The 20,157-nt window shown below is 34.3% G+C and overlaps 5 protein-coding genes across 8 annotated transcripts; 3 read left to right on the top strand and 2 right to left on the bottom strand.

Moving 5' to 3' along the window:
* Positions 1–328: 328 nt before the first annotated feature.
* On the top strand, positions 329–2,415 carry LOC108210046 (transcription factor MYC2). The gene has a single exon (XM_017381293.2). The coding sequence runs from the start codon at positions 455–457 to the stop codon at positions 2,219–2,221; it is 1,767 nt and encodes a 588-aa protein (XP_017236782.2). The 5' UTR covers positions 329–454; the 3' UTR covers positions 2,222–2,415.
* Positions 2,416–6,841: 4,426 nt separating this feature from the next.
* LOC108208726 (beta-glucosidase 44) lies at positions 6,842–10,500 on the top strand. 4 transcript variants are annotated; one of them, XM_064087158.1, is made up of 5 exons: positions 6,842–6,988; positions 7,134–7,204; positions 7,504–7,612; positions 8,957–9,044; positions 9,160–10,500. In XM_064087158.1, the coding sequence occupies exons 3-5, from the start codon at positions 7,528–7,530 to the stop codon at positions 9,320–9,322; spliced, it is 336 nt and encodes a 111-aa protein (XP_063943228.1). In that variant the 5' UTR covers positions 6,842–6,988; positions 7,134–7,204; positions 7,504–7,527; the 3' UTR covers positions 9,323–10,500. The 4 variants fall into 4 exon arrangements, 3 of the variants coding, with proteins under 3 accessions (XP_063943228.1, XP_063943229.1, XP_063943227.1); XM_064087159.1 differs by adding an exon at positions 8,050–8,153 and having other exon boundaries at positions 6,842–7,204; XR_010288779.1 differs by lacking the exons at positions 8,957–9,044; positions 9,160–10,500 and adding exons at positions 8,050–8,153; positions 8,248–8,950 and having other exon boundaries at positions 6,842–7,204.
* A 687-nt stretch (positions 10,501–11,187) lies between these two features.
* On the top strand, positions 11,188–13,164 carry LOC108210050 (protein HAIKU1). Its single transcript, XM_017381298.2, has one exon. It carries the CDS (start codon positions 11,772–11,774, stop codon positions 12,855–12,857), a length of 1,086 nt encoding a protein of 361 aa, XP_017236787.1. The 5' UTR covers positions 11,188–11,771; the 3' UTR covers positions 12,858–13,164.
* Positions 13,165–15,515: 2,351 nt separating this feature from the next.
* LOC108210051 (uncharacterized) lies at positions 15,516–16,716 on the bottom strand. The gene is made up of 4 exons (XM_017381299.2): positions 16,493–16,716; positions 16,206–16,394; positions 15,928–16,101; positions 15,516–15,829 (listed from the first exon to the last, which is right to left on the bottom strand). Exons 1-4 carry the CDS (start codon positions 16,643–16,645, stop codon positions 15,668–15,670), a joined length of 678 nt encoding a protein of 225 aa, XP_017236788.1. The 5' UTR covers positions 16,646–16,716; the 3' UTR covers positions 15,516–15,667.
* A 432-nt stretch (positions 16,717–17,148) lies between these two features.
* LOC108206745 (mitochondrial carnitine/acylcarnitine carrier-like protein) lies at positions 17,149–19,162 on the bottom strand. The gene is made up of 3 exons (XM_017377137.2): positions 19,027–19,162; positions 18,091–18,482; positions 17,149–17,880 (listed from the first exon to the last, which is right to left on the bottom strand). Exons 2-3 carry the CDS (start codon positions 18,480–18,482, stop codon positions 17,382–17,384), a joined length of 891 nt encoding a protein of 296 aa, XP_017232626.1. The 5' UTR covers positions 19,027–19,162; the 3' UTR covers positions 17,149–17,381.
* Positions 19,163–20,157: the final 995 nt, after the last annotated feature.

Genomic DNA, 20,157 nt, shown 5'->3' with positions numbered 1-20,157 from the left:
TATTAAAAAAAATTGTGAAAATAATGAATTTATCTATGCGGTCAAAAAATTTAAAAGTGTGTATAAGAAAGTGAAACGATTTATATTTCAAGAAGGAGGGAGTAATATTTTAGGAAGGAAAATGCTTGGTGCACATAATTGTGTACAAAAACATGTACATAATAACATGTGGCGGATTTTAATTGAATGACCCCCTGCATTTACACCAACAACCCCGATTAAAATCTACCACATCACTTGTCACATCATTATGTACAAATTTTCTGTACACAATTATATGCACCTAGCATTATCTAGAAGGCTTGGAAACTTCACAAGAAACTACTCACTACTCGGAAACACATTGATAAAAGCCGCCTCTATTTACCCATTCATTCCTACACAAACAAACCCCCACGTTTACAAACTCTGTCTCCACCATCCTCTCATTTCCCACGTTTTCAACACTCCCCAAATGACACACTACCACCCCTTCCCCGTCGCCACCACCACCACCACCCTCTCAACGCTCGACCCCTTCGTCTCCTCCACAGACACGTGGGCCCCAGCACAAGAATCTCTCCAACACGGCCTCCAATCTCTCATCGAAAATGCTAAACAGCCCTGGACTTACGCTATCTTCTGGCAACCCACATCCTCTGTTCTCGGATGGGCTGATGGCTACTACCAAGGCGATGATAAACAGAAGAAATCGCAACCAATCAGCGCTGCTTCAGCTGCTGAGCAGCAGCACCGGAAAGAAGTGCTTCGGAGCCTCAATTCTTTGATTTCCGGCGCTGAGGCTTCTTCTAGTGACGACAATGGTGATGAGGAAGTCACTGATACTGAGTGGTTCTTTTTGATTTCGATGACCCAGAGTTTCGGATCCGGGTCGGGTCTTCCGGGTCGGGCTTTTCAGACGAATTCGTTCATCTGGGTCAGTGGAGGTGATCGGTTGATGAGTTGTGAGTGTGATAGAGCTGCACAAGCTCAGAGTTTTGGGTTGCAGACTTTGGTCTGTGTTCCTGTTGGGAATGGAGTTGTAGAGTTGGGATCTACTGATTTGATTTTTCGGAGCTCGGGTTTGTTGAATCAGGTGAATATTTTGTTCGATTCAAATGGCGGCCAATCGGGGGATTGGACATTGGGTTTGGATCATAGTGAGTGTGATCCGTCTGAGGGTTTTGTCAGGGAAGTGGATTTGTCTAAGTCTAAGAGTGTTGTGGTTGAGAATCATAGTTCTAGTACTTTGACAGAGAATTTTAACCCGAGTTTTAGTAGTGCAAGTCATGTCCAGAGTCAACAATTTGATCGGAATCAAGGAGGTAGGAGTGCAGTTGTGATTGAAGAAGTGAACTTTTCGCACAGTGGGATTGATGGGATTAGTAGTACTAATGTTGGGAATGGTTGTAAGGGGAAATCAAGTGAGATACTGAATTTTGGGGAAAGTAAAACGAGTAATGGAAATGAGTTCACTGGGAATTCGCAATTTGGGGGAGTTGTGGAGAGTAAGAAGAGGTCTCGGGATGATGGTATGTGGTCGTTTTCTGGTGTGAAATCTAGTGGAGGTGGTGTGGGTGATTCTGATCATTCGGATCTTGAGCCTTCTATGTTAAAAGAGGTTGAGAGTCTTCAAGTTGTGGAGCCAGAAAAGAAGCCACGAAAGAGGGGAAGAAAGCCTGCAAATGGGAGAGAAGAACCGTTGAATCATGTTGAGGCGGAGAGGCAGAGGAGGGAGAGGCTTAATCAGAAATTTTATGCTCTTCGTGTTGTGGTACCTAATGTATCGAAAATGGATAAAGCTTCACTTCTTGGAGACTCTATTATGTATATCAACGAGCTAAAATCTAAGGTGCAGGCGGCGGATTCAGAGAAAGATGAGCTGAGGAGTCAGCTGGAGACTTTAAGAAAGCAATTGAGCATTAAAGAAGCACAATGTTTAGTTCAATCAGGACCTAAGAAGGATTCTAACTTGTCAAAGGTACATGGAAGCAAGTTGATAGATTTGGACATCGACGTCAAGATTATTGGCTGGGATGCAATGATTCGTGTACAAAGCTCTAAAAAGAATCACCCTGCAGCCAAGTTGATGGCAGCATTGGAAGATCTGGATCTTGATGTCATCCATGCAAGTGTATCTGCTGTCAAAGATTTGACGATCCAACAAGCTACTGTGAAGATGGGGAGTCGATTATATACCCAAGAACAGCTTAGAGTAGCATTAACAGCCAGAGTCTCGTAAACAATATAACTTTTGTTTTTCTTTACTGAATGTATCAAGGCTCTGGGAAATTCTTAATATCCCAGTAGCTAGAGATGTGTGATGATCCATGTACATGTTCTTCCATAAGTAAATTGTTGTAGCACAGTGTTATAGTTTCTTTGTTCATGTTATTATGATAATGCAAATGATACACTTGTATTATGTTCACAGAACCTCTTGACTTATTAAAAATCTTAATCCAATGTTTGCATAAATTTGATTGTCTCTACTGTTTATAGTCAATGGCATCAAGTTAAAGGTAGAACACATGTTCTGATAATATATGTATTCTGTGTATTGAGAACTCATTGATCACACCTTAAACATAATTATTAATCTTAGCAGGCCTTTGATAGAGATTCTTGAGTGTGCTTTTGTTTTTAAAATCAAGTGGTCATGACCTGGTTCTAAGTATTTAGATTTGATAATTAAATAAATTATCTTAACATCAGATTCATATTACAAACTACAAATCATTCATAAAGTTGTCAATTGGTTTGCCAATTAGGCATTATTTAACTAGCAAATAAAATGTTTATAATAAATTTGTATGTGAACATATACCAATGTGCTTGAGGTGGTTTTCATTCTCATCTCTGGTACATGCACCAACATTGTCAAAAGTTTGTATGCTTTATGAATGTCTCTATCAGATTCTGAAGCACATATTCAAATATCAAAGGAATAAAAATAAAAATATTAAAAAACTGAGATCTATTCCCTGATTTATTAAGAATAAGCAATGCCGTTCAGGAATTTGAGGTAGGCCAAATGAGAATAAGACACAAGTTGGCCGCTCAAATATAGGGGTATATCAAAGCCTGGGTTGAAACTGTATAAAGAAACACAATAGCTACATTATATCTCTAATTCTTTATAAAAAAAAATACTAGTATTATTTGAAAAAGCAAAGCATACAATATATCTAGTTTATAAGTTCAGAGTTTGTGCTCTTTTTGTTATACTATTGCTTTTAGTTAGTAGTTCTGGCAAGTGATATTATTTTATTATTTGCAATTCATATATGTCTTTTTTATCAATATAGTCCGATTTTATATTGTATATTGGAGTAAAGTGTATAATAAATTTGATTATATAATTCAGAACTAATAACATTTATCAAGACCATCAATGCATTAATTAAAAGCATGAATAGTTCTAAATTTAAATTAATATATTCATATTATTAGAAAAACTAAAGCTAACTATATATATACATGTACCATACCTTTTCTATATATATTATTTTTATTTTAAAGAATGATTATTATATAACTATATATTATTATAATCTCACACACATTATTTTACTTAATAATTTAACTAATAATTATAGAAAGATGTTATACTCATCTAATTTTCTATCGCAATCATTTAATCCTAAAAATTATATATTATTTGTAGGATTTAAATCTATGATTTGCTGCTATGCTCTAAGAACTAACCTATGGTTAAATTTTGGTATAATAGCCGATTAAAATAATAGTCGATTAAATTGAATTAATAATTGATTGTGTAAAATTTGTTGAATCTGGAGAAGATCGTGCTCCAGTTTCACTAACTATAGTTTAAAAATAATATATTATTATTATCTTAAGTTATTATCAGTAAAGATAGTATATTTTTTTGTCATAATAAAGATATTATTTTAATACGATAACAGATAATATGACATTTCATTATAGATCCCATAAGTTCGACAAATATATTCAATATCAGGATATTGGCTATATTTATAGATGAGGATTTATACTGTAGGGGTGAAATACAACACGACAATCCTAAAAGAAAATAAATTAAAATTTGACATCAGGACAATCCTCTCGAACCAAATATCTCCAAACGTGCTTGCAATATTATATCATGTCGGAATAAAATTTTGAAATTTTGATTCTTTTGTCAAATAGCAGTTTTCAAGATTTAGTATTTCAACTTATACCACATCCTCGAAAGTTTCAAAAACATTCATCCTGTAGCTATATTATTATTATTATTTCTTAGTCATTTGTAACAAATTTTCCTAAGAACAAATATGAAATATGTTTGATGCATGATTCACAATTAATTAATAATTAACTTCAAGCAGAATGAAATACTCCCACCATAAAATTTAGTAAGTAAACATACAATGTTTTAGAGATCAATTTCTTGTTCTATAAAACTTATGATTTACCATCAAGATTACAATATATTAAGCTTTGAGTGTATGGCGTCGCAGGTCCTCAAAGCTCCAATCCCTTCTCATACCACAGCTTCTCACCAACTTTGGTTGACCTTCCACTGATCCGGCAACGGTGGAATGACACCTTCGATGAATATTTTTGTCAGGTGGGACATTAATGCTCGAAGCACACCTCATCTTTCCATACTTAGGCTTAGGATATTCCATTTTCGCTGAAATTTCGTCTTTTTCCAGAATAATTCTTAAACCAATTGTTATATCAATTAGATCTCCTTCGTTTTCGGAGTTCGTCCTAGCGACACTTTGACATGCTAAGCAATTCATCTTCTTGCTTGGTTTTGTCACGATTATGATTAGGTTATATATAATTTAAAGAAAAAGAAAATGATTTATGATTGCATGCGGTTGAAGATTCTAAATGTTAACCTACTCAAAACTCGCATGCATGGGGAGATCATATTTGATCCGGTGCATGCATGCAGTTTTGTTAAGGTGTTAAGAATTTTCAATATCCCGATTTGTTTGTGAAGAAAGTAAATTGTAGTTGATGTAATTGTTTATCGGTCATTATTATATTTTCTTCGAAAAATAAGCTACTCCTTATATATATAGCAAACTTTAATCATACATGTCACCGATTGGCTATATATTATCTGACCAGTATCTCTCATTCGTAATTCCATGTCTGGGATTATATTCATCCGTTATAAATTGGATACATATTATCATACCTATGTGAAAATCATGTTCACCGCAATAAAAAATTGAAGTTTTTATACTTACTCAAAATAATTACCATTTATATGTAAGGATTATAATCGTTCAGATAAAAAGTTAATGCTAACAATGTCAAAAATTATCAACTGATATAAACATGACTGTATGCATACATCAACACATAATTTAGTGGACATCAACAGTTGAGATTCATATACATCCATGAACAAGAAGCTAGATTCTGAATTATAGGAGTATTCGTTGATAATATTATTATCCATTGATAAGTGAAGACTATCAACGACTAGTCATTAGCAATCGATAAATTCAACTCGAATTTCAGAATCAAATCTTAGAAAAAATTCTTCACACTTCAGTGGCTGCAAAAGAAATTAACAAAACATTGAAATAATTAAGAGAAATAAGCATACCTAGTTCACTACTAATCTTGAGAATGTAGATTCATCAAGTGGTTTGGTGAAAATGTCTGCTAACTATTTTTCATTGGAAACAAAATGCAATTCTAATTCCATTCATAACATATCCCTAATGGCATGATATTTGATGTTTATGAAATTGGCCTTTGATGGTTGAACTAGATTCTTTGCAATAGCAATTGCACTAGCATTGTCACAGAAAATGAGAATTTAATTTACCTTTAAACCATAATCAATAAGTTGATTTTTCATTCACAAAATTTATGCATAACTTCCAGTAACATTGTATTCGGCTTCTACAGATGAAGTTGAAATTGAATTTTTCTTTTTACTAAACCACTTTGAAAGATATTTTATTATCATGCATCATTACATTAAAAAATATTTACCTGATAAGTTGTAAATATCAAAAAATCTATACACACATAAATTTGAAATTAAGAGGGGTGTATTGATTGAGATTTTAAAGCATTTTTTTTGCATTCATGAAATCCGAGGGTATTCGATTGGGATTGTTTGAAATCCATTTAAATCTTGAGGTATTCAATTGGGATTTTAAATTATGCTACAAAATCTAGTGGTATTCAATTGGAATTTTAAATTATGCTTTAAAATCTAATGGTATTCAATTGGGATTGTTTAAAATCCATTAAAATCTGATGGTATTCAAATGCTGATGGATTTTTTTGCATTTCATAAAATGATGGATTTTGTGGCATTCTTCAGTGTATTTTAAGTTTTTTGAAATCCCAGCAAAATCAATGGGATTTTGAAGCATTGTGCTCAAATCCTATCAACTCTGCGACGTTTTATCAAAAATCCGCACAAAATCAAAATCACATACAATCCATTAAAATTCATAGACTAAAAACAATCCATTAAAATCTCAATCGAATACACCCCCGTAAGTTTTACTTTTAAATGACTTCTCACTAAAAAACACTTCTTTTAAGTTAGGTTCGGGCCCTTAATATATGTCGATTACATGTGTTTGTGTCAAATCAGAGTATATCTCCAACCATGTACAACTCTTAACTAAATTTTTTTAAAACATACAATATATAAAAAAATTATAAAAATTATGTAAAAAAGTCAAATTTGAATACTATATTTCCTTTTCTATCTATTTCTATTTATATTATAAAGCCTGAAGGCTAATACAGTGCCTGATTACGAAAAAGCTTTCTAAAAAACTGCGTATTTACAAGGATATGCCACTGCCTCATACTGTTACAGCTGTCTCCTCCTTACACACGTGCTGAAGCTGAACTACATACTTACAAAAGAAAATCCTCTGTCTCCATCTACTTTACCAAGTACAGAGCTCATCCATCATTAAATTCAAAGACGTGTCGGCCGATTAAAACATTCTTGCAATTTCAGTACCATCTCTAATCCGATTTCAAATTAGTAATCAATGGATTAGTTTACAAAATCTTTTTGCTGCTTCTCCAATTGCTTGCACCCAGATGGAGAGAAATTGAAGCTGGGTAAAGATGCGGCGGATTTAGTTATTCAACCACCCTACTAATTTTGGTTGTTTAATTTGTCTCAGGTGTAGTGATTAACTATTTGAAGATCTTTCGGATATTGATATGTAACCTCCGCCATCTCTCCGAATTTTTGGTTAGTTCTTGATTTCATTATCTTTCTCTTTCTTGCTTTTGTTTCTTTATACCACCAACTGTCTGATATAATGCATCAATGAATTTGGTACTTCTAATTTTTTCTAGATTTTCTCTGAATTGTGCCTGCTATTTTAATGATTTTTTTGGTTAATTTGAGTGTGTATGCATATATTGATTTATCTTCTTGCAATTGTTGCATATCTATTATGGTCAAATATTACAAGTTACAAGTGTTGTATATATATTTTCATATGTCTTAATCGATTATATCAGTTCTTCATTTCTTACGTTTCTCAGCTGTAATGGTTTGAAGTCTAATGGATGGATTCTCTGGAAATGAGTAATCTTAAGTCGCCGGCTCCACAGTTGGAACGGAGTACTCTCAAATCCACGCCTCGACAGTTGGGTACTTTTCTGTGACCTATCTTTATTTTCAATACATCTGCCTATATTTGTTATTATGCAAAGATGAGTTTCAATTTGGCTATGTTAATTCTGACCACATAACAAGCCACGAGTTTGTTCCAGATTATTACATCTATTAATTTCATTCATTTAATTTAATTATTAATTTTGTGATGCTTCTTATAATGAATTGATTCACTTTACAACTTGAAACTATGGTGATGTGTTTAAAAAGAGAGAGGATGTTTGTGAGTGTGTAGACATGATAATTTATTCATTTTTGTAATACATTGACTCCTATTTTTAATAAGCGTATAAGAGAGGACTCTGTGTAGAAGCATATATTCTGTGTAATTTATTTGCTTGATTTCTTTCGTGGTTTCTGTTTTTAATAAATTTCTATTTACTTGATTTCTTTCTTGATTCCTGGTATTACAGTTTATAATAAATTTCAATTTCTAAAAGCGCTCATGAAGGTCAAGGACTTGGAAACAATAACATGTCTCACATTCATACAGTTGATGGCATTTTTCATATCTTACGTAAGATTCATATCTTCTTTTCTGCATTATTAGTTTAGGACACTACATGAATCTAATATCATAAATTTCTACATGCGTATCCTCAAATATGTAGAAGCTGCAAACAGGGATTATACTGTTAATGGCGAAGTCCAGGACAGAAATGGAAGGTGGCTTTACACTAGCACAGCTCCAAAACCTCATAGTTTGTTTTTGACTCAACTAAAAATTTATTATGTTCTTTTTTTGCTAATCAAAAGTCTATAATGTGTTAATATGTAATATACTGCAAGAGTTTTTCTAAATTATAATTCATTCCTTCTTTTGTGTGAACGGATGCTAGCTTTCTTGATAACGATACTGGCTCAGCTAAGGTACCATGTAAGTAGCTAGCTACATGACTGATGTTTAAGGGTTCGTAGGATTTCATATTGTTGGTTTGTGTATGCATCTTTGTTTATACATGAAGATATTGATCTAACGAAGAAGCTGAACTTCGATGCCTACAGATTTTCCATCTCATGGTCCAGGATTTTTCCAAGTAATATTCTAATAATCAACTTCAAGAACATTCAATGCATTCTGTATAAAGAGTAGTAAATGCATACGTTTCTCATTGTTTGTACTTTCAATTTAGATGGAACTGAGAAAATGAATTGAAAGGGAGTTGCGTACTATAACATGCCAATCTATTACATGCTTAAAAGAAGTTAGTTAATTCATAGACAATTTATTGGTTTGCTTAAAATGATTGAGAGTTTTGCAGTTGACAAATAAATTGTAATCCTTCATAATCAATCACAATTTATCATTTTATTTTGCAGGCATAACACCATATGCTAATCTTAATCACTACCATCTACCTCAAGCACTTCAAGAGAAGTACAATGGATGGTTAGGCCACGAATTAGTGTAAGTATAAAGGGAAAGAAATTAGTAATTCTATAGCATATTTCCTACAGTAACACAATTTTTTCTACAACAAAATTGTATACTATGCTTATAAATCTTAATGTAATCTGTACAGGAAAGATTTTGCTGATTATGAGGACTTCTGTTTCAAGACATTTGGAGATAGAGTGAAGAACTGGATGACATTCAAAAAATATGTTCCAGAACATACAGAAGAGGAGGATTGGAATTCTCTTGGATTTTGTATGATATGTACGTCTTACAAAATCAAAGGCTGATAATTATGCAACTCAGAGAGCAAGGGACTTTCATGTTGAATGGTAAGAATTAATGATCGGTCAAGTTACTATTGCACTCTAAAGTTTTGAGCTACAGCACATCTAAGCGTAGAATCAGTTTACGTTCATAAAAGATATAAATGAAATAACAATTACTAAAAGATCTAAATGAAATTTTTCCAGTGAATTTGCATATAGTTGGATTATGATTCTGGCTTTCATCAGCCTGAAAAGAAAAGATGAATTACAGTTGATCAGGTTAAGTTTCTTCAGAAAATATTTGAGGTAGAGAACAAACTTGAACCTGAGAGAGAATATCAACTCGCAAAGGATCTTGGTTTGCGGTCTAGGCAAGTTGTCATATGGTTTCAAAACCGACGAGTCCAGTTTAAAAACTAAACAACTTGAAAAGGATTATGATATCTTGAAAGAAAGCTATGATAAGCTAGAAGTGGATTATGACAGCCTTTCTAAAGATAACGAGAAATAGAGGCTCGAGTAATTATTAGTCTTAAAGAGTTGAGTAACATAATTTCATTATATGCAAGTATGATATATTTATATAGAATTATAAATGTTCAGACAGTTCAGTTGTCCAAATTGGTAAATAGTTTTCATAATCAAGTTCAATTATTGGTTTTAGTTAGAAGTTTAATTTTTTGTATCCACCAAGTTAAATCACTCAAAGAAAAAGCATTTAAGAAGAGGCTTGAGTTTGAGCTGCGAAATATAAAGTTCAGTTGATCCAGAACCAGCAAAAATGCCATAATCAAGTCCAGATTCTCAGAATGTGATCAGTGCAAATGTGATAACAATAAAGTAGGGAGGATACAAGTTAGCCAAGTGTGATGTTTTCGATGCAGAGAGTCCACGTTTTGCTGATGCGAACCATATATCTATATTCGAGCCTGTTGACTTTTCTTGAGTTCTAGAACAAGATTTATCCAGTTTCTCCAAAGACGAAGATGATGACTCATGCAACATGTAGTTTTAGATGAGAATCTGATGATGTTGCAAAGAAGTTTCTGCTCAAATTTTATGAGGTTTTTGTACTGACAATTTAGACTAGCATGGATGCTTATTTAGACTAGCATGGATGGTTTTTGAATTTGGATTGTGCATTTGTATATCATATCTGACCTTAACTAAAAAAAGATAATCTATATAAAATCTAGACATGGTCCTGCTGAGAAGCCTTTAAATATAATTAGTATATGATAATATTTGATTTATATGTTCAGTCAAGAAATGATGACTTTAATTTAGTAAAAATGACTTCCCTCCAATAATACATGAATGTCTAAAATTGCTATATTTAAATTTCAAAATTTTTGATTATGTCATTTCTATTATAATTTTGTTACAATAATTTTTTGAATAAGTTATTGATATCATTATAATAAATAAACAAAAAAATTGGGCAACAAAATACAGAGCATTCGTTATAATTTATATTAATTATTCTTTTTATTTCATCTATTCAAATTATAAAATAAAATAAATATATAAAATATATATATATATAATTTAAATATAAACAAATATTAATAATATAACCATGCGTAGCGGGTAAAAAAGCATAATTAATATAGTCAACCTCGTGATGTTAGACTATATTTGTCGAAACTCTTCGTATCCGTAAGAAATTTGGGAAAAAAATACACACTATTATACTAAATTGATGTATTCTATTCATAATAATCTAAAATACTATTAATAATAATATTTTTAAAATATACTCAATTTCTGACAAAAACAAATATAATTAATACCATCAAAATAGAATTCGTCATGAGCTCAATAAATTTTATATTACACCGCTCCGATTTAGCCAATACTCTGTTTTTATTTTCCCATTGACCAACCCCGAACATTAGCCGCTGATTCACGTTAGCTTGTTTTCAACCCCCTTCTCTCTCTTTTCCCTTGTGTTTTCCCTTTCCCAACTTTTAATAGAGTAATTATCATCCCCTCTTTTACTTCTTTCCCCTACTTTAGACTTTGCCTAAAGACTTTGCCTTTACCCTTTTCAAGTGAAAATTCTTGCAATATTTTGGGTTGAAAATTGATCAAAGATTCAATCTTTAGCTGAAATTTTGGCTTCTTTATTGCCTGAGGTGAATTTGTGAGATGGGTTTTTTGTGTTGGTGAAGCTGATTCGATCTAGGGTTTTTCTTGAAATGGGTTTTAGTTGTTCAATTTCAAGTTTCGAGAAATGGGTGTGAATTGTGCTGTTTCATATTGGATTTCCAAGAAAAGGGTATGATTTCTGATGCTTTAATTTTGAAATTTTAGGAATTTAGTTGTTTATATCTTGGAAGTTAGTAGAATTGTTTGAGCCCCAAATTGATGTTCTTGGTTACTTTAATGTGCTTTGAAATGGTTTAATCTTTCTGGGGTTTTCGTGTATTGGATATTTGGATCAAGTTTTATTATCGAGCTCATAAGTATGGATGATTCGAGAAATAGGCATAATGATCACTTGGGTGTTAACAAGATAGGCAAAAATATCAGAAAGTCTCCATTGCATCAACCTAGTTTTACTAATACAGCGCGGCAGCAACCCCAGCCTCAAGTGTACAATATTAACAAAAATGACTTTAGGAACATTGTTCAGCAGCTTACTGGGTCGCCTTCCCACCATGATCCACTTCCTAGACCTGCTCAGAACCCATCAAAGCCAGCAAGTATGAGGTTGCAGAAGATTAGGCCTCCTCCATTGGGTGCTATAACTGTAAACAGACCCCAAATGCCTATGCGCCCACCTCCACCCCCTATACCTGCCCTGCCTCCTCCTAGGGCTGCTCCTCCGTTTAGTAATAACTTCTCTAGACCACCACCAGGTCATTTTGGTCCCCCATCACCATCGATGATGCCACCACCTTACCCACCTGGTGATCAAGTTTGGTCGAATACAGCTGAGTCTCCTATATCGGCGTACATGAGATATCTTCAACATTCCATCCTAGATTCCGGTCCAAGACAAAGCCATATGCAACCACAAAATCAGCCACCATATCCAAGTCAAAATCAAGCATACCCGCCTTCATCCGGATTACATCCTAATCCATCTGGTCCCCCTCCTTTGCCATCACCAAGGATGAATGGCCCTCCTGTTCTACCTTCGCCCAGGATGAATGGTCCTTCCCTTTTACCATCACCTAGGGTAAATGGTCCTCCGCCCCTACCATCAGATAGGATGAATGGTCCTCCACCCCTCCCTTCTCCTAGAATGAATGGTCCTCCACTTTTACCATCTCCTACTTCACAATTCCTATTGCCTTCGCCCAATGGTTACATGAACATGTTATCTCCACGATCACCTTACCCATTGCTTTCTCCTGGATATCAATTTCCTCCACTGTCACCAAATTTTTCGTTCTCGCCATTTCCTCAGCTAGGGGTTTTAGGTCCTGGGCCGCATCCTCCCCCCTCTCCTGGTTATGGGTTCCCGTTATCTCCTTCGGGATTTTTCCCTATGTCAAGCCCAAGATGGAGGGATCAAATTGCAAGCCCAAGATGGAGGGATCAGTAGTGTTAGATGGATGCCTGATTATGCACCGAGTTACACCTTTGAGTCTCTATAGATTCTTCATACCTCATAGTGACCCATCTTCGTAATGGAAGCTTCTTCCGTGAAAGGTATAATGTAGACCAGCAGTGTAAGATATCTTGTTGAACTTTTTAGTCTTCTTTTAGCCATTATTTTTTATTTTGTTAATACACATTTCAAAAAAGTATTTTGAGATATGTAGTACTCTTTAACAGTTGTAATTGTTGATTCCTTGAAATTATTATTTACATCAATTGATATATAGTGAAGATGTATAACTTATTTGAAATGCGCATACATGTTTTGTTAGATAAGGGTAGGAATTTTAATCTTCAAATATCTTGTGGTGTTTTCGATGGATGACTATTTAATCTTCCTGTAATTTTGTAAATTAAAATTCTGCAACCATTTATTGAAATTGCTTCTGAATTAATTTAATATTTTTTTACAGAATTCTTACTGCGGATAGACATCTGGCAGAGATTTATCACTTGTACTAGTTTAGTTACCTGCCAAAAATTTCATGTTTAACTCTTACTATGATACATGAAGTCAGTCATTGTACATGCAACAACCAACATAATATAGCTATTTAACCGAATAAAAAGATGATCAAGGTTTCAAGCAGTAATTATTTAGGTGCAATGTGGTTGGTACCGTAAAACTGAAATATACTTCATTTTATATTACATGGTAGGTCATGTGTCTGCATGGGGGCTTCAGGTTTAGGAAGTTCAGTGCACAAGTACTCTATCATATGTTGTTTTGTGCAGTCCTGTTTTATTTCTCACAATCAGAATTATTTTGTTGTTTTCAACAAGTTTTTCAAAATTAGATTCAGCACCGTCTAGACTGATATAAAGAGACGAGACCAGGGCTGGATCTTTTACACTGTATTTGTACTTTTATGTGTTATGTTTTTGTCCTCACAAGGCACGTGCTTAATGAATAGCACTATAGTCGTCTAGCAGGTTCATGTGAATGCCTTAAATAGCCTATGACTGCCATTGTGCATGCAATGCGTGCCAAAAAATAGTTTAGTGAGTTCACTGTCCCCGCCCAGCGGTTAAAAAGCGATCTTGGCCGCTGGTTATTATGTGCATGTAGTAGTAATCAATTTAAGTCCAGGTATGATCACTCAGATCTAATTCTTACAGTATAGACTGTAGAGTCTACTTGAGTTATTTTAACTTGCATGACGTTTAAACATTATAGATTTTTCTTATAAAAAAATTTGTTTTAAAATATCAGAGGTAATATGGCAGTGCACTCTCGAGTTTTATAAATTGCATGGATTTGTGGACTGTGAAAATGAGAGGCCTTCAAATACCTTTAATACTATTGCTGTCAGGGATGTTCTTTGTTTTTGAACAGCATGATATCGTCAATAGTTACGTCATTTAAGGCAAGTTGAGTTTCGAGTTTCTTCTATTTCGGCAAGTCACACCCTGTGATATCTAGTTTTTATCATCCAAATACAACAATTTTACCTACTTTTAAAATCACCTTTATCCAGCGTCACTAATTTTCAATATATTAATCATTAATTACTCCCTCCATCCCAAATTAGATGAGCTCGTTGACTTTGGGCACACAGTTTAAGGTACATTGACTGCATAACTACATAATTTATTTCAAAAAAAATTCTTGTAAATAAAAAATGAAGAATGAAATTTTTATTTACAACAGAAAAATAAAAAAATAAATTATGTAGCTCATCTATTTGGGATGGAGGGAGTATCTAGTTAGGGTTTCTAAATGTAAATATAGCAAATTTAGTTGGTTTCTACACGTAAATTTAGCAAGTCAGCTGATTTTGTATGTATGCAAGGAAACTACTGAAGCATAATTTTGATGTGTTTTTCATTAGATTATAGATTTGTTTTTGATATATGACAAGTTGTTTAAGTTTGTATTTGGTTTATGATAGAGAAAAAATACATTTGGTTCGTTTTAATATATGTTCAAGTGCTAATTATGTTTTTGATGGATCACAAGTACAGTTTTCATTCTGTGTTTGACAAATTACAGAGTTTATGCCTGAACAAGGTTTTCAATAGCTCACGGCTTCGAGGAGTTACTGAATTTAAACAAGAAGTTTTAGATAAAACACTAGTTCAAAGTTGATGTTAAGATGTTGGTTGCAATCTACTTTTCATAACCATATGTATATTTGGATTTGTTGGTGGTCAGTATATTTGGTTTTGTTTCTAATGGGTTGAGTTCTAAATTGTAGGTTTTGTCAATTGTCAATCTATTTGGTTTGGTTTTTTGCTGTTTAAGCCTGAGAGTGGTTATGTTGCAGGTTTTGTTGAAAGAGTGTTTTTAGTTTGGCTTTGCGCTGTTTACGCTAAAATTCTGAAGCTAGTTGACTTTGCGCCTTTTGTTGAACGGAGTATATTCAGTCAAAGTATATTTAAATCTGAAGGTTTCACCCACCTTCATACTTGCTTTTGACTTGACCCTTCTATTAAAAGATTGGTTCCAGTTTAGTTGCAATCCAATAAGAAAACATCAGTAAGTATAATTTAGTTAATTTCAAAGTATGGATTGAGACTGATGAGGTAGTTTATAACTTTTTTTTTTGTTCTTGTATGGCATCTGTATTTTGGTTTGGTATTTATTTGGGTGATAGATGTACAGACCCCAAACAAGGTTTCTAATAAATAATGGCAGATATTGATTATGTGGACAAATATAATAGTCAAAGGGACAGAGAGTTTGTAAGTATTATTTGCAGGACAAAACTACTGGAAATGAGTGACAAACAAGGAGAAGAGATAAATGGGTAATTAGCAGCCAAGTAATTTCATGCGTGGCCAACATGGGGATGTTTTCTTCTTATTCTTCCTCTTTCGATTAAAGCAATCCTTCTCGATGATTGTCACTTTCCCCGCTTTCTGCTGCATACTGTTGCCAGGAGTCTTCATCCTATGCCGTGGTGCAAGGGGTTTCTGCATATATAAGCGAAACAAGTTGCTCAAATCAACTGATTGTCATATGTAAGTGTATTTGAATACAATGCATGAGTTATGTTAACGCAGTTTATTACCTGGAAATATTCATGACAAGGGAGTCTGGATTCTCGAGTTGTATGAAAAGTAGGGTATGGTAAGTCACTTTTCAGTTGAGCACAGGAGCTAGATGATGTGGTCCATAGAGATGTACTGAGAATGCTGGAACTACTTGATGCTTTGCTGCTAGCATGATCAATCTCTTGCGAAAGCTGCAATTTTATGCATCAACATACTCATGTTTATTCTTTGAACCTTTTGTTCTGGATATATAGTCTATGTATAGCCTTCTTACAAACATAGAAGAGAGTATAACCTGGAGAAGTCGATCTTCTAGAGAGCGAACGCGGTCCATCAGAGAGGCTTTGGAGGCAGCCACAGCCTCTCTGGTTGCCGTAGTCAATGGCAGACCACCTTGTCTACTACATCTACCAATTAGTTTTCGAGCGCCGCTGCTCCACACAGAACACTGCTCTTGCTTCTTCTTCTTCTCCACATCTTTAATCTATTTATCATAAACTCAAATGGTATGCATAAAAACATTGCAATCTAAAGATGAAACAAAAGAAAGAAAGAAAGAAAGCACAAAGACGCATAACTGACCACGGAATCCAAGCAATCGACCCTTGAAAGGAGAGGCATGAAAGAGAGAGAATGCAGGTGCTGCTCATCTTCCATGGTGTTTGTTATGTACTTGCTCAGCTCACTCTTTTCATATAGGGAAACTGCCATATTTGTAGTTGAAGACAGTTTCATTTCCAATCAAGTTACAAGTCCGCGGATAAAAGTTAGTTAGCATAATAAGACTCGGTTTGGGTCTAACAAATTCCTAAATTATAGCCATCAAAATGTTCCATGTTATATCATTAATTTTGTGGCTCGACAGAGTATTTTTGTTGCTCCTCTGGCTCGTGCACTTTTTTTTTATTTTAGTTGTATTTAAATTTTGGCAAACAATCCATGTCCATCGATGCATCACCTTTTCTATAGTCGTTGGAACGTTAAGTATAAAATATATTTGCTCTTCCTACCTGCACAAAATTATAGCCGAAAAGCAATTCATTTTCAAGTTATAATTTTTAGCCGGAAAACAATTTATATTCCAATTTTAAAAAAGATTGGATGGCGGGATTTTTTTTTTTTTATAATTCTAATTCTTGGACAATTGTCAGAAGAGAACTGATGGGTCTGTAAATGATCCCTTAGCCATCATCGGGCCCCTTAAATTTCAGTCCAAATTTAAAAATGCGTAAAAGAGATTTGGCAACAAATTTGTATATTGTCCAAGTGTCTAGGACTCATCACAAAACAATCCTGGGAAAGAGGGCTGGGAATCAAGAAAAAAAAACAAATCCTTTTCTTCTTTTTTTGCTGGCCAAGTCAAAGGAAGCTGAGCTTAATGTAGCTAGCTGAGGCAAACTGTTCTAAATGAAAGCAGCGCCAAGTGTTTCGCTACAAGCATTGAGTTTGCTTTATTAAATGTTATGTAAGATCACCCTAAACTTGACCTCGTTACCTCATAAGCCAAAAAGCATGCTGCATTTGCAGGAACACTTCTAGCCATTGCAGGTGTGAAGCCCTTGTATAAGCCTTTGAGTCCTTCTGCAGCCAGTATCTTTCGAAAAGCATCAATTGAGCCAGAATACTTCGGTTTCTTGAAATCATCAACCTGGATTGCGCTCTTTACCACATCAGCTGGGTATATAAATATCCAGATGGAACCTCCAGCCAGGCCACCGGATAACATCAATGAACCTCTTCCTAATTTTGACGTATCTAGTCCTCCTGCTAAGTACTGCTTCAGGCATTCATAGATTCCAAACATGGCTGCATTTCCTGGAATTTCACGTGCTAGGGTAGGCACCAATCCTCGAAAGAGACCCCTAGCACCTGCAGTCTTGAATACATGTCTTGCCACATCGATTGGCCCACCATACTTCACAGCAACAGCACCGGAGCTAGCTTCTGGCAACGCACTCTGAGCTTGCAGTCTGTGGTTTGGCAAACAAATCTGATCAGCTAGTACATAAAGAGAAATATAATTCATTGTGGCAGACGGGACTATTAGAGCTAGCTTTAAAGAATGTAAATTAGCAAGTAAGATGTGAATTGGGAACCATTAATGATAAGTCAGTTTTTGAGCAAACTACATCTGCAGGATATTTTTATAGGCATGACTATCTAGCACAGAAAATGCTGACCTGCACTTAATCAACTCAGTTGGGCAGGCTGGAAAGGAAACAGCAAGCCCAGCCCCAGCTCCACAAAGAATTTGCTGTTTTACTGTAAGCAGAGAATCAGGTTGAGACCTGAGAAGTGCTTCCATTTGCCCTCTAGCCGTGAAAAGGATGGCATTCAAGGCTGCAACAGTGGCAAGCGGCGCCCCCATGCCCTTGAACAGACCGCCAGCGCCTTCTCTTGCTATTGTCTGTCTGACAGCATCAAATGCTCCAGAAAATTTAGGAGCCTGGCCAGGTAAAGGAACTGGCTGGCTCTGGAGTTTGACTTTGATGGTATCGAAAGGATGTCCACATATCAGCTGTGATGCCCCTCCTATAGTGCCAGCAACCAAGTCCTTGGCTACATCACCCATCTACAGAAGCAGATCCAGGAACACCATTAGATGTGCCATAAAACTACGGGCGGATCTAGAAGGGACACGGGAGGACATATGTCCTCCTAATTACTCTTTTGACATTTTCCCATCATTTTAAATTTTAAAAAATTATAAAAGTGCCTAGACAAAATTTGAAAATATAAAGATACTGAAGCAAAAATCATCACTTCAGTTTATAAGGTGAGTCCAATCTGTCATATTTGTTCATAGTACGGTTTAGACTTATGTCAGTGTCTGCTAATTTATAGAAAAGTTTAATGAGATTTGACAAAGCCATAACCAGCAGATATTTGATTAGTTAGTGAGCTTAAAATTACCGAACCCAGTACACAAGACTTCCGTAATTTCTTTCATTGCTAAGTACATTTATCAAACTCATAACGCTTAAAAAGTGAACAATCTGAACAAATATCACAGTATAACATATAGCGGATAATATCAATGTTTAGTTTAGATTTTGAGCAAATCCTAAGCCTAATATTTGAACAACATATACAAGTTGAAGAACACAAAAGCTTACCGATGATCCAACAGATTCACTCCTTCCTGTGATTAGAAAGCTTCAACTGGCGTCCTTAATGCAAATATATTTTAATGGGTTATAGGCAGAAATTTATATGGGTGTATTGGATTGGGATTTTAAAGATTTTTTTGCATTCATGAAATCGGAAGGTATTCGATTCGGATTGTTTGAAATCCATTAAAATCTTGAAATATTCAATTGAGATTTTAAATTATGTTACAAAATCTGGTGATATTCAATTGGGATTCTAAATTATGCTTTAAAATCGGATGGTATTCAATTGAGATTGTTTAAAATCTATTAAAATCTGATGGTATTCAAATGCTGATGGATTTTTTTGCATTTCATAAAATAATGGATTTTGTGGTATTTTTCAGTGTATTTTAAGTTTTTTGAAATCCCATCAAAATCAATGGGATTTTGAATCCGTACAAAATCAAAATCAGACACAGTCCAACGATCCATTAAAATCCCAATCCCCTTCTTATATTGACACAGTAGCCTCCTTTCGTGGACATTTTACACGTAGTAGCAGGCTGCTACTATTGAAAAAGCATCGTCCGTTACAGAACACCAACTCATCATTTCTCATTATTTGGGCGATTGAATCATCGTAGGAAAACTATATAATATTTTATGGATGTTGATGTTAATTACTCTTAGCAATCCAATTGCGGTTTTTTTTCCTTGTAGGATCCAATTGCGGCTTTACTTGAGGAAAAAAAAATCCAATTGGATTTTAAAATCCAATTGCGGCTTTAATCGTAGCATTTTTCGCATTCTCCGAAAAAAAAATATAATAATCTAAATGAATGTATTCAATTCAGATTTTAAAAGATTTTTTTCATTCAAGAATATTCAATTTGGATTTTAAAAAATTTATGAGTTTTAAGATATCTAACTGAAATTTTAAATTATATAATTTGGATTTGAAATTTATTATAATCTGATAGTATTCAAATGCTGATTGACTTTTTTGAACTTTATAAAATGATAAATTTTTTATGAGATTATTCACTGTATAGTAAATTTTTTGAAATTGCACCAACATTCATGAGATTTGTATTGTACTTAAATCCTTAAAAAACTATATAAATTATGCGCGACATTTGATCAACAATCATTACA

The sequence above is a fragment of the Daucus carota genome, chromosome 2, assembly GCF_001625215.2.
Source record: "Daucus carota subsp. sativus chromosome 2, DH1 v3.0, whole genome shotgun sequence".
NCBI classification, from domain to species: domain Eukaryota; kingdom Viridiplantae; phylum Streptophyta; class Magnoliopsida; order Apiales; family Apiaceae; genus Daucus; species Daucus carota.
This window is presented reverse-complemented; position numbering and strand designations above follow the sequence as displayed.